The sequence below is a fragment of the Lepidochelys olivacea genome, assembly GCF_965140295.1.
Source record: "Lepidochelys olivacea isolate rLepOli2 genome assembly, chromosome: 1".
Taxonomy (NCBI): domain Eukaryota; kingdom Metazoa; phylum Chordata; order Testudines; family Cheloniidae; genus Lepidochelys; species Lepidochelys olivacea.
This window is the reverse complement of record NC_140411.1, coordinates 293,119,796-293,132,003: the sequence shown is the minus strand read 5'-3', so window position 1 is coordinate 293,132,003 and position 12,208 is coordinate 293,119,796. Positions and strand designations below refer to the sequence as shown.

The following is a 12,208-nucleotide window of genomic DNA, read 5'->3' as shown; positions in this document are numbered from 1 at the left end:
GAAGAGGTACAGTCCAAACCTTGGAGGAATGAAGTAGTCAATAAATAAGGGTGTTTCAACATGAAAAATATAGAAGCTAATTCATATAATGTAAACTAGCTGATATGTATGGTACATAAAACTAAAAGCGTATGTATTTAGGAAAACTGATTTTTTGCTCACACCAGATACTGATGTCTGAAAGCTTGAAATATAAGCAGTTATTACTATAAATGAATTATGTTGAGCCTAGCTTTTATTGTTAAACATATCTCTTAATTTTTTTTTTTTTAATTGGTGCTGCTCAGTTGCCAACATTGTAAATCACCTTTTTTAGAGCAAAACACCACAATCTGCTATGGGTTCAGAAATACTTGAATTTGAAAATATTATTCATAGTGGGAAATACTCCTTGACTTCAGAAATTTGACTGGTCCATGGAGCAAAAGAAATTGAAGAATGTTTGTTAGTAAATAATAATAAGCCATTCTTCAGTTTTAAAAAAAGTAGATATATTATGTTCAACTTACTGTAACAATGTACTTTTTGGCAAGTAGAAATAGGAGCTGATAAGCCCTTGTATTTTCTAAAACACTAAGCATTCCTCTTACTGTCCACACTCAGCATATACATCATTCATACAATTTACTCTTCACTTGTTTTCTGGTAGTGTGCATATTAGAGAAGTTTTATGTATGTATTGGAGGGAATTATAATAAGATAGTGATAGCAAAATCAGCAGCAGTTGCTTGGGCCTTGCAAGCACTCCTCTTTTTAATGTCCCTTCTCCCCCATATCCACTGCACCCTCTTACAGCGAGTAGATGGCTTCTTAGACGCTGCTTCCCTCATCGTCTCATCAGTCAACCAGCACTTGACTACATTTGGAGTGCTTCTCTAAAGCATAATGTAGTGAAGTCAAGGAGGGCCTGGAAGTCAAGGAGGGCCTGAACTGGCTCCTCTTGGCAGGACCCTAGGATGTAGCAGCAGCTCCAACCAGCAGCTCCCACCCCTGCACCATATACGCTCTTGTCTGTTCAGCTGTTCCCACTGTATCCTCAATAATATGTGTGCGAATATAATGAGATTTGGTACTTCTAATTTAATGTTTCTCCTCTCAATTCAGATACAATTGAAAAAGAGATAAGAAAAATCTTCAATATTCCAAATGAAAAAGAGACCAGATTGTGGAACAAATACATGAGCAATACATTTGAACCACTGAATAAACCAGACAGTACCATACAGGATGCTGGGTTATACCAGGGACAGGTATTGTATAATACAATTTTGGTTTTCCTACGTATACATTTTTTTTCTTAAATGTAATAAATTTCTCCATTGAAAACTTGGATTGCTGACAGTTATTCCTATCATCAGTAGATCTTCCCTCTTTTTCAAGGTAGTGATATTTGCCTTCTTCCCTCCCCATACACAGAATTCATGTTCAGAATATAGTGCTTGACTAATTACATCACCAGATTTTTTTTTTTTAAATGTATATGTGTATTTTTATACATGTATATTTTTTTTCACCCCCATGTTAATCACTGGGTGAACAGTCCTCACACTGACACATTAAGTCTTTAGTTTTTAGTTAAAACTATCTTGGAATTTCTGGGTGATTTCAATTACCCCTCCCTCTCATCCCAGGCTTGGTGAGTGGGAGTGAGTAGATAATCTGATTTGATGAATTGGTTCTGAAGGTGAAGTTTTATTTTTTATTCCTTTAGAAAAATCAGTGTCCAGCTGAATACTATGGATATGTCTATACTGCAATGTAAGCCCCAGGATTAGCATAACTCTCTAGTTAACTGATCCTGGGTTTGTTAAACTAGGGCTGGAGCATCTCATTTCTAACCCCAGGTTAGAACGAGGACGAGATGCTCCTAGTGGCCAAAATGTGGCCATGCCAGCCCTTTGTTTCTGGTGCAGTGGGGGAAAACTTGACTGTCCAGAAGACGAAGAAAGTCAGATTGTGGGATATTTTGGGGGGACTTGCAGAGTAGAAGTCCAGCAGGGATGTGTCTACACTGCAAAGCAATAAGATTTGAAGCCAAGTCTGCGCTTGACTTGGGCTCAGACCCTCCACCTCCGTGGGGTCCTAGGACCCTGGTTCTGAGCTTTGGATTACCATGATTGGTGTGTAGACAGAAGAGAGGTTAGGCTTGAGCTCAAATTCAAACCCTGGGCTTACATTGCAGTGTAGATATTCACACTGTCTCATAGGGTTTTATTTTTTCTTACTGCTTTATTTTAGTAGCTTCTGAGAGCTACTGATGGAGTAATATTGGGGAAAATTGGAAGGTTATCTTATTGAAGCCTTTATCCAAAGATAGATCAGGATTTGCTAGAATGAAGCTGGTCCTCAGAACACTACCTTATTCAGTTTTTTGGTTCTTCTGTCTTTTTCTCCCGTTCTTTTCCCGCTCCCCCTGGGGAAAAAAAAAAAACCCTCTAAGAATTGTCAGTTGCTGTATGTGCAAATTTAAAACATGTTTTAGAACAGGAAATTATTAAGTTATTTAAAAATTGCATGTATGGTATGTGTAATCATACAGTTTCACCTCAGCATATATGTGTTAAACTTTCTGCAGCCACTTCTGTGGTGAAGTGCTGTAGCTATTTAACAATGCCAAGAAACACTAGCCTGTTTCAGCTAGGAACTGAATAACTCTGTCCATCTGAAACTGATCCATATTCTCATTCATACCAATAACAATTTGGATAAAAACTGTCATTAGCTGACAGTATGTGCGTTTCTCTCATATGCACACCTCCATAGAGAAATGGAGTTAGTCAAGAGACTTAAAGATCAGTTGAACTAATGGATGTGGTCTAAACCATGTCAATACAGCAAAAAGAAAAACTATTGTATATAATTGTACTCCCTGCAAGGTTAAATGCTTCTTAAAAGAACTATTCTAGAATTGAGACACATCGATTTTACATAGACCCATTACACTTGGATGCTTTTTATCTGTAATTAAACAAAGAATTAGAATGAATATAGATTTCATTCAAGAATCTTAAAAGTATATAGGATAAACTAAACCAGAGATTAAGGAGGCAAAGTATATATATGCCTTTGATATTTATATGTAAGGTTAAGATTTTGTCATGGTTATTTTTAGTAAAAGTCAAGGACAGGTCACAAGCAATAAACAAAAATTAATGGAAGCCCGTGACCTGTCCCTGATTTTTTACGAAGAATAACTGACAAAATGGGGATGAGGTGGAGGGAATAAGAGCCCAAACCCTGCTGTGGGATGGGGGAAGTGGGTCCAGCACCTACTGCAGCTGATCGCTCCGGGGTCTTTCCACTGCCCATGACAGCTTGGAGCTACATGGGAGCCCCTGTCACTGACCGCTCCAGCCCCACTGCCCCAGGGCTGAAGTGGAAAATGTCACAGAATCCGTCACCTACATGACATAATCGTAGCCTTATGTATATGCAGTTTGCTCACTTTGTCCAATGTATTTGTCTTCACAGTATCCCTGTGAGGTTTTGAGATGCTATTATCTCCATTTTATAGATGGGGCACTTCCTCTTTTGACAAGAGAGGTGATTAGTAATGTTCAAATAACCAGGTCCAGATTAATGAGCCATTTGATAGCTTTAGAAGTGATGGGGCAGCAAGAGATTAAGTGCCTTGCCCAAAGTTACATAGGAAGTCTGTGGAAGAACAATAGAACCTGGGATTCCTGAGTCCCAGACTGGTACCCTAATGGGTCTTTGTGTCGGTCCTTCAGTCACCAAATCAACAAGCCCATTGAAAGGTGCAGTAGCTTGGAATCTCAGCTAAAGGAAATCTGTTGCTAGATTATAGTTTTTCTCTTTATTCTTTCTTTTTCTGATAGGTACTAGTGATAGAACAAAAAAATGAAGATGGAACATGGCCACGAGGTCCTTCGACTCCTAAGTATGTGATAAAACAAATTGCTGCTTGCTACACTGTGGTTTAATTTCTGTGTGTATTTTATCAAATCTCTTTTTGGTTTTAAGAAAGTTAGTTTTTGAAGGCGGTATGTTATTTTTTTTTTTAAGTTTTGTTAGTGTGCTAAATATCTCTGAATATAACATATATGCTACTGTGCACTTGTAAAATGTTCTACAGAAACTGATGTGCGACTGATGTTTTCATATATAGCACAATTTTGTTTACTTCAAACTGTGATTTACTTGTGTGGTTTATATTATAGAAAAATCTTGCATTTAAGAGTGGTGTAAAACTTGTATTATTTTAGACTTGTGTTTCATTCTTAAAGCACAGTATTTCTAGTAGGAGAATCTGTGTAAATGTGGGTTGTATCAATATTTTTCTTACATGAAGGCCGGAAATCCTCTATTTGTCTACAAAGAAATTCATACTGTGTGGAGAATAGTCTTGTGAAGTACTTTCCACATTTTCTTTTCTAGGAGAGTATAATATTAGTTTTTTTCAATTATCAACCACAGCTTGGCGATGCCAAGCAAGTAGATCTTGTGTCTTGATTGGGAAATTGTCATGTCCATTTTGCAAGGCTGACATATGATAACATGATTAACACAGGACAGAGATCTTAGTTTACTGGCTATGTGTTACTTGTATACGTTAGTCCTTTCTAGAGGCATGATGGCAAAATTTTATCTTAAAATATTTTTTCTAGACAACTGATATTCTAAATCCGAGATTAAAACTGCATATTGCTACATGTGTTCCAATCCAGAGTGCATATGGTAGAACACTGCAGTACAGTACATTCTGTGTTCTGTATCCATCTACCTGAACTAGGGTCGTTCGCTATTTTGTATTTGGTCATACATTTAAGGTGACTTTTTTTATTGTGTAGAATTTTTCTTACAATGGAATTCTATCTAGAGCTGGCCGAAAATTTTCTGATTGAGTAGTTTTTCCATCAGAAAATGCTGATTTGACACAATTGAAATACTTCTCAGGAACATATTGATTTTCTTCAAAATTTTCCCCAAAATTATTGAAGTACTTTGTTTTGACTTTATCATTTTGACTTTTATATAAATGTAATTTATAATCAAAACAAAGTGATTTGACTTTGTTGGAAATGAAACATTTTGACTTTTCATTCTGATTTGGGATAAAAGAAAATTTTCTAATGTCATTTTCTTATGAAATTCCAATTTTTTTCCAGCTCTACTTACTTTCTTGTTTTAGAATACCAGCTCTGTTTTGTCTGATACATTATCAAATTCTTCAATCTGTGATATGCTACCATAACATATCTGTAACTGACCAGCAAGTTATCTGGCTGCGATATTTTGGACAGATAAGAGGGTGAAAACAAAAGGAATGTAGAAGGCAGTTCTGCCTATGATGCTCTCACCAGGATTCAGGAAATTCCAGATTTCATCTCCAACAGCACTCTAATTTGGTAACAACTTCATGGCACTCTTCTTGTACTGTAAATCTGTAAAATAATGAGAATATGGTATAATTTGGCTTCAGCCTCAAAATCTTCAACCAATGTCCAAACCAAAGAAGTAGGCCATATATTTTATTAATGTATTAACATAAGTAATGTATTAGCTTCTAATGCAATGGTCTCCACCCTTTTTAAGCCCAAGATCACTTTTTGAATCTAAGGGAAACTCAGGATCTGCCCCGCCCCTTCCCCAAAACCCTGCCCTGCTTACTCCAATCCCACCACCCCTGGTCGCTCGCTCTCCTCCATCCTCGCTCACTTTCACCGGGCTGGAGCAGGGGGTTGGGGATTTGGGAGGGGGTGCAGACTCTGGGCTTGGGCCGAGGAGTTTGCAGTGTGAGGGGGGCTCTGGGCTGAACCTGGGGCAGGAGGTTAGGATGCAAGAGGGGGCTGTGCGCTGGGGCAGAGTGTGGGGGTGCAGGAAGGGGCACAGGGTGCTGGCTCTGGAAAGGGGCTCAGGGCTGGGGCCTAGGGTGCAGGAGGGAGTATGGGTTGCTGGCTCCAGGAGGGGGCTTAGGGTGTGGCCTCCCGCTGGGCAGCACTTACCTCCAGTGGCTCCCGGTTGGCAGCGGGCACAGCAAGGCTAAGGCAGGCTCCCTGCCTACTCCGCCACTCCCAGAAGAGGCCAATGCGCCTCTGCAGCCCATCGGGTGGGGAGGGTGCAGGGGGCATGTGGGTCCACCACTGCCCCTCTCTGCAAGCACCACCCCCACAGCTCTTCTGGCCAATGGGAGCTGCAGCAACGATGCTTGCAGGCAGGAGCAGCACACGTGGAGGGAGACCCCTGCCTCAGGGCCGCATGGCTGTGCTTCCAGGAGCGGTGTGGGCCCAGGGTAGCCTTAGTGGCAGCCACACTACGCTGCCACCGGAGATCTCAATCGACTGGGTGATCCTGTAGGATTGATCGCGATCGACTGGTTGGTGACCACTGTTCTAATGCATTGAAATCTTATTTTCATTTGTGAAATAACAGGTATGCTAATGATCTTAGTATGTGGTAGATTTTTTTTCCACATTACATATTTAACAGAGTACAGTGGCATTGGTGGTGATTGTTCTAGATGCTTCACATCTGGAAAGCGGGAGTGTTGTAGTTTAAGATTGTGGTGGATTTGTAAAGATATTGGAAAACTTGAATCTTGTCTTCCTTTATTATGCTGGTCTCCAGCCAGTTTTATTCCATCACGTTCATTAGCCGCCCTTTCGATCTCTTGATGTATAGGAAATGTCCTATAGTAGAACTGCAAATAAAGAATAATTTTTTCTTTACCTTGACAATTGGTTCTTAAGTGTGTCTTCCAGGAAAGATGCTCTTTGAGTTCCTTATGTTTGTTTTGATATTCTAAGTTCATGTTTATATATAAATCCAATATTGCTTAAGAAAATGTGTAGGAGACTTTTTATGTAATATCATAACTTTATCTCCTCTTTTCATCTGAAAAACTTAAGAGATTCTTCCACATTTTGGTTTCTTTTTCAGCTGTCTTTTTATAAAAAGAAAAGGAGTACTTGTGGCACCTTAGAGACTAACCAATTTATCTGAGCATGAGCTTTCGTGAGCTACAGCTCACTTCATCGCTCACTTCATCACCGATGAAGTGAGCTGTAGCTCACGAAAGCTCATGCTCAGATAAATTGGTTAGTCTCTAAGGTGCCACAAGTACTCCTTTTCTTTTTGCGAATACAGACTAACACGGCTGTTACTCTGAAACCTGTCTTTTTATAGGAATTTGTTTGTCTGCCTTGTTAAATTTAATTGTGTATCAGAAAGGCTTGAAAAATGTATATGTTCACTAATGGCAAGGATGAAATGAGGCACTCCTACCATGGTAATGAACATAGTGTAAAGGCCTATATTCTTTCTCAGGCAAATAGGTGGGAGCTGGCTGCAGAATATAATAGGAGGTTTTTGTTGGTTTAAATATTGCTTATTGGTGTTTTAAACACATGCAGTGGAACTGAACTGAATATTTTAAACTTTCCCACTGAACAGCATATTCAGGCTGGTAGTACAGCAGGAAATGGGAAGAGAGCACAATTACCTTTTCTGTTACCCATGATTTCCCCTCCCCAGTGTGGTACTCTGCCTCCCTCTAGGGATGGCTAGACCACATGTAGAGGTAGGTGAGCCTGTTAAAGCCTTGAGCACACCTTTCAGAAATCAGAGAAGAGGGCAAATAGATGACCCCTCACAGCAATATGTAGGGAGTAAGGAGCTTGGTGTGCTACTAGGAATTTACATTGGTAATTTCCTCTGGAAGCTCTTACCTTCACTTGCTTCAAAATGAGATTTGGCAGCAAAGGGCATCTCTGCAGAAGAGAGAGAGCCTCAGGGTATTAACCGTTCTGTGGATTACTAGTTGCGTACTGGGGTGGGAGAGATTATTCATGGAGCAACCTAATCCTAACATAGGTCTTCAGTCCCTGTGGTACTTCGGCTATTGCTCACCTACTTCCTTCCATTCAGGAAGTGGTGGCCTACCTGTAGAATACTCCCTTCAAATCTGGATTCTCATAGGGCAAATTGGCCCATAAGTAAGGAGAGTATCAGTCATCTGAGTACTTGTGGCATCTTAGAAACTAACGAATTTATTAGCGCATAAGCTTTCGTGAGCTACAGCTTACTTCATCGGATGCATACAGTGGAAAATATAGTGGAGATTTTATATACACAGAGAACATGAAACAGTGGGTGTTACCACACAGACTGTAACAAGAGTGATTAGAAAAGGTGAGCTATTACCAGCAGGAGAGTGGGGGGTGGAAAAAACCTTTTGTAGTGATGGTCAAGGTGGGCCATTTCCAGCACTTTACAAAAACAGTAGGAGGGGAAATAAACAAGGGAAAATAGTTTTACTTTGTGTAGTGACCCATCCACTCCCAGTCTCTATTCAAGCCAAAGTTAATTGTATCCAGTTTGCAAATTAATTCCAATTCAGCAGTCTCTCGTTGGAGTCTGTTTTTGAAGTTTTTTTTTTAAGAATTGCCACTTTTAGGTCTGTAATCAAGTGACCAAAGAGACTGAAGTGTTCCCCGACTAGTTTTTGAATGTTATAATTCTTGACGTCTGATTTGTGCCCATTTATTCTTTTACGTAGAGACTGTCCAGTTTGACCAATGTACATGGCAGAGGGGCACTGCTGGCACCTGATGGCATATATTACATTGGTAGATGTGCAGGTGAACGAGCCTCTGATAGTGTGGCTGATGTGATTAGGCCCTATGAAGGTGTCCCATGAATAGATATGTGGACAGAGTTGGCAACGGGCTTCGTTGCAAGGGTAGGTTCCTGGGTTAGTGGTTCTGTTGTGTGGTGTCTGATTGCTGGTGAGTATTTGCTTCAGGTTGGGGGGCTGTCTGTAAGCAAGGACTGGCCTGTCTCCCAAAATCTGTGAGAGTGATGGGTCGTCCTTCAAGATAGGTTGTAGATCCTTGATGATGCGTTGGAGAGGTTTTAGTTGGGGGCTGAAGGTGATGGCTAGTGGCGTTCTGTTATTTTCTTTGTTGGGCTTGTCCTGTAGTAGGTAACTTCTGGGTACTCTTCTGGCTCTGTCAGTCTATTTCTTCACTTCAGCCAGGTGGATATTGTAGTTGTAAGAATGCTTGGTAGAGATCTTGTAGGTGTTTGTCTCTGTCTGAGGGGTTGGAGCAAATGCAGTTGTAACGTAGAGCTTGGCTGTAGACAATGGATCGTGTGGTGTGGTCTGGATGAAAGCTGGAGGCATGTAGGTAAGCATAGTGGTCAGTAGGTTTCCGGTATAAGGTGGTGGTGATGTGACCATCGTTTATTAGCACCGTAGTGTCCAGGAAGTGGATCTCTTGTGTGGACTGGTCCAGGCTGAGGTTGATGGGATGGAAATTGTTGAAATCATGGTGGAATTCCTCAAGGGCTTCTTTTCCATGGGTCCAGATGGAAAGTGCTGGAATTGGCTCACCTTGATTATCACTACAAAAGATAGTCCGTCCGTTTCCCCCCTTTCCCGCCCCCTGCTCTCCTGCTGGTAATAGCTCACCTTTTCTGATCACTTTTGTTACAGTCTGTATGGTAACACCCATTTTTTCATGTTTTCTGTGTATATAAAATCTTCCCCCTATATTTTCCACTGTATGCATCCGATGAAGTGAGCTGTAGCTCACAAAAGCTTATGCTTTAATAAATTTGTTTGTTTCTAAGGTGCAACAAGCACTCCTTTTCACGGATACAGACTAACATGGCTGCTACTCTGAAACCAGTCATCTGAGTGTCTCTTACTTTGCAAATTAACAGGATATTTTTGAATTTGCAAATGTAAGATCCCAGAAGAAATAATTATAACGAATTTTATGTAGATTATACATATAAGGAGGGAATTTGGAATATCTGAAACATCACTGTTGAGTAATAGGCACCACAGTGGGACATCAGACATGACAGTACATCTGTTTCTATATAACCTGTGCTACAAGACATGGAGAGGGAAAATGTAAGGACTAAGGTGTAAAAAGTCACAAAATACCAAATAACCAATTATCATGAGGCATTTAATTTTTTTTAATAGACTGAATCTCTTAATAGGAATCTATTGAAATTTAGCTGTGCAACATATTAAAATACAATTAGGTAAATATACAGAAAAGATAGTTGTTAGGACCTCCTGCCATCAGGAACTTTATTTTGTTGTAATTTTAGAAGGTCTTCAGTGTTTGGTATTTTCTTGAGTACACCTTAATTTATCAGTAGTAAACATTACGTTCTGTAGATCCATTCATTCTGTCAGTAGTTTTCTTTCCAGATTTTCAGATCTGTTTTTGGCATTTAAAATAACATGACTCCATCATTGCTATATCTTGATACATAGCCAGAAGAAAAAATGTTACACACTTCCTTCTGTCCTTAATCATAGCTTAGAAATTGAGAATATATATCTGCAAAATTATCATAAAAATGCCTTTTTTATATTATGCCCCCTCTTCCCCCCAATCTGCAGATATATTGTTGATTTAAGATTTTTGGGTACTTTATATGCTCAGATGACTAATTTGTCTTTTTTTGAGGATTTAGACATATATGTACAAATAGTCTGAAGTTTTTGCTCCTTTTGTGGATAATACCATAAGCATTTTCTTGTCCCGTTTGTATATGATCACTTCTTTTTTACAAAAATATATTTGAGGGCTCAAAGTCTACAGAGTAGCCCTTCTTTGTCAGAATATTGTTACAGCCTTTATTCAGTTCACTTTTTGTCTTCTGAGTTACTTTTCTATCTGATTTTGAAGCAAAATATTTTATTTATAATAAAAAACCCTACTATTTAAAATTCTTTATCATTTTTGCGAAGAAATATATCTTTTAAAAAAAAATTAACATCCTTGGATATGCCAGTTTCTGAGATTTTCTGGTAGAGTAGAATCATGCTTATTTATTTCTAAATTTATCTGTTGCAGTGAAAGGTGATACATCACCCAGGATGTCCCCTCTCCAGCAAACCTTGTCCTATACAGATAGCTCTGCAAAGTATTTTTGTCTGATCTGTTTGTGTCAATTCAAAGGTTGTTACAATTTTTGAAAGCATGTTTATGTGCCTCTATTCAAGTCCAATGAATGTTTTAAAGGTTATCGTTACAGAATGCTATCGATCTTTGGTTAGAGACCAACTACATTTTTAAACTAGGAGAAGATAAACATCCATTTGTTCTTTTAGTCTAGCATGTTAAAACTCTCTTACTTTTAGACTTTTCCCACAACTGTTAAAATGTTTTTGAGCTTTCACTTCGTTAAAGTAGTATCTCTTCTGGGGGAGCGGGTTTAAATTACATAAAATCGTGTTGTTACTATTAGCATTTTTATTCTTCAAAGATAATTAATTAAAAGATTTGGTCATTTTTATAAACGTTTAGTAATTTTATTCAGTAATGATAAAATATTTGAAGTATATTGGTCCTTGAAATCAGGAGATGGATTTTTACTTAGATACCCATATTTAAAGGGAGTAGATTTTCAAGCTCTTTTAGAAACCTAGCCCCTTCGTTCTGAAAATCTGGCTCCAGTTGTTGGTGATGAGTAGTTTTGAAAATATCTTCCAAAAAGGCTTTGGGTGATAAGAAAAAGACTAATTATTAGATCTAATTGAAAACCAGCAAAAAACCCCAACAGACTATTCTGTTTTAAAAATTTTTGGCTAGCTCTAATTCTTTTATCTGTCTTTCATAATTCCTGAGGATATGTTCATTTTTAAATCCAGAGTGGTTTTTATCTCCAGTATACTCCATACTTCCAGTAGAATATATTCAGATACAGGATCATATTATCTGTGCATACGCGAAACAAGTGAAAGTCTTTTCTAACTTGGATACTCTTGATTGTTTTCCCCCCGTTTAATCTGAATTTGAGCCCAGTGGTTCAAGGTCAATAGTAAAGAAAATTAGAGGAAGCGGGCATCCTTGACTTTTGCCCATCCCATCCTAAAACTTGTTGGTTTGTTTTTTCCCTTGTGCACTATCAAAGTAGCTGTAGGGCTGGTGTGCATATTTCCTTTAGCCAATGTAGAAAGTTACCTCAAAATGCCATTATCTCCATTGTCTTATAAGACTAATGCAGTTTTGACTGTCAAAAGTTTTAATTGCATCCAGTGATGAGATGATCCAGGAAGGTGCTTCTGACTGAAAGGAATATAATAAGCTGAAGCTTTATAAATATTATTCAGAAGTTATCTACCCTTAAATTCATTTTGATCTTAATTACTTTGGTATTACTGTTGCCAGTCTCAAGGCTAAAGCCACTTTTAGGACTTTAAATTGTATATTCAGCC

At 38.8% G+C, this 12,208-nt stretch overlaps 1 protein-coding gene across 4 annotated transcripts in view; it reads left to right on the top strand.

Moving 5' to 3' along the window:
* USP15 (ubiquitin specific peptidase 15) overlaps window positions 1–12,208 on the top strand; it is a 136,932-nt gene that overhangs the window by 54,738 nt on the left and 69,986 nt on the right. For all 4 annotated transcript variants that reach the window (XR_014714461.1, XM_084651786.1, XM_084651785.1 and 1 more), the window contains exons 5-6: window positions 1,105–1,250; window positions 3,840–3,901. Coding sequence is in view for 3 of the 4 variants with exons in the window: in XM_084651786.1 (XP_084507912.1) it covers window positions 1,105–1,250; window positions 3,840–3,901 (208 nt within the window). In the remaining variant the exon portion in view is untranslated. The remainder of the gene's footprint in view (window positions 1–1,104; window positions 1,251–3,839; window positions 3,902–12,208) is intronic.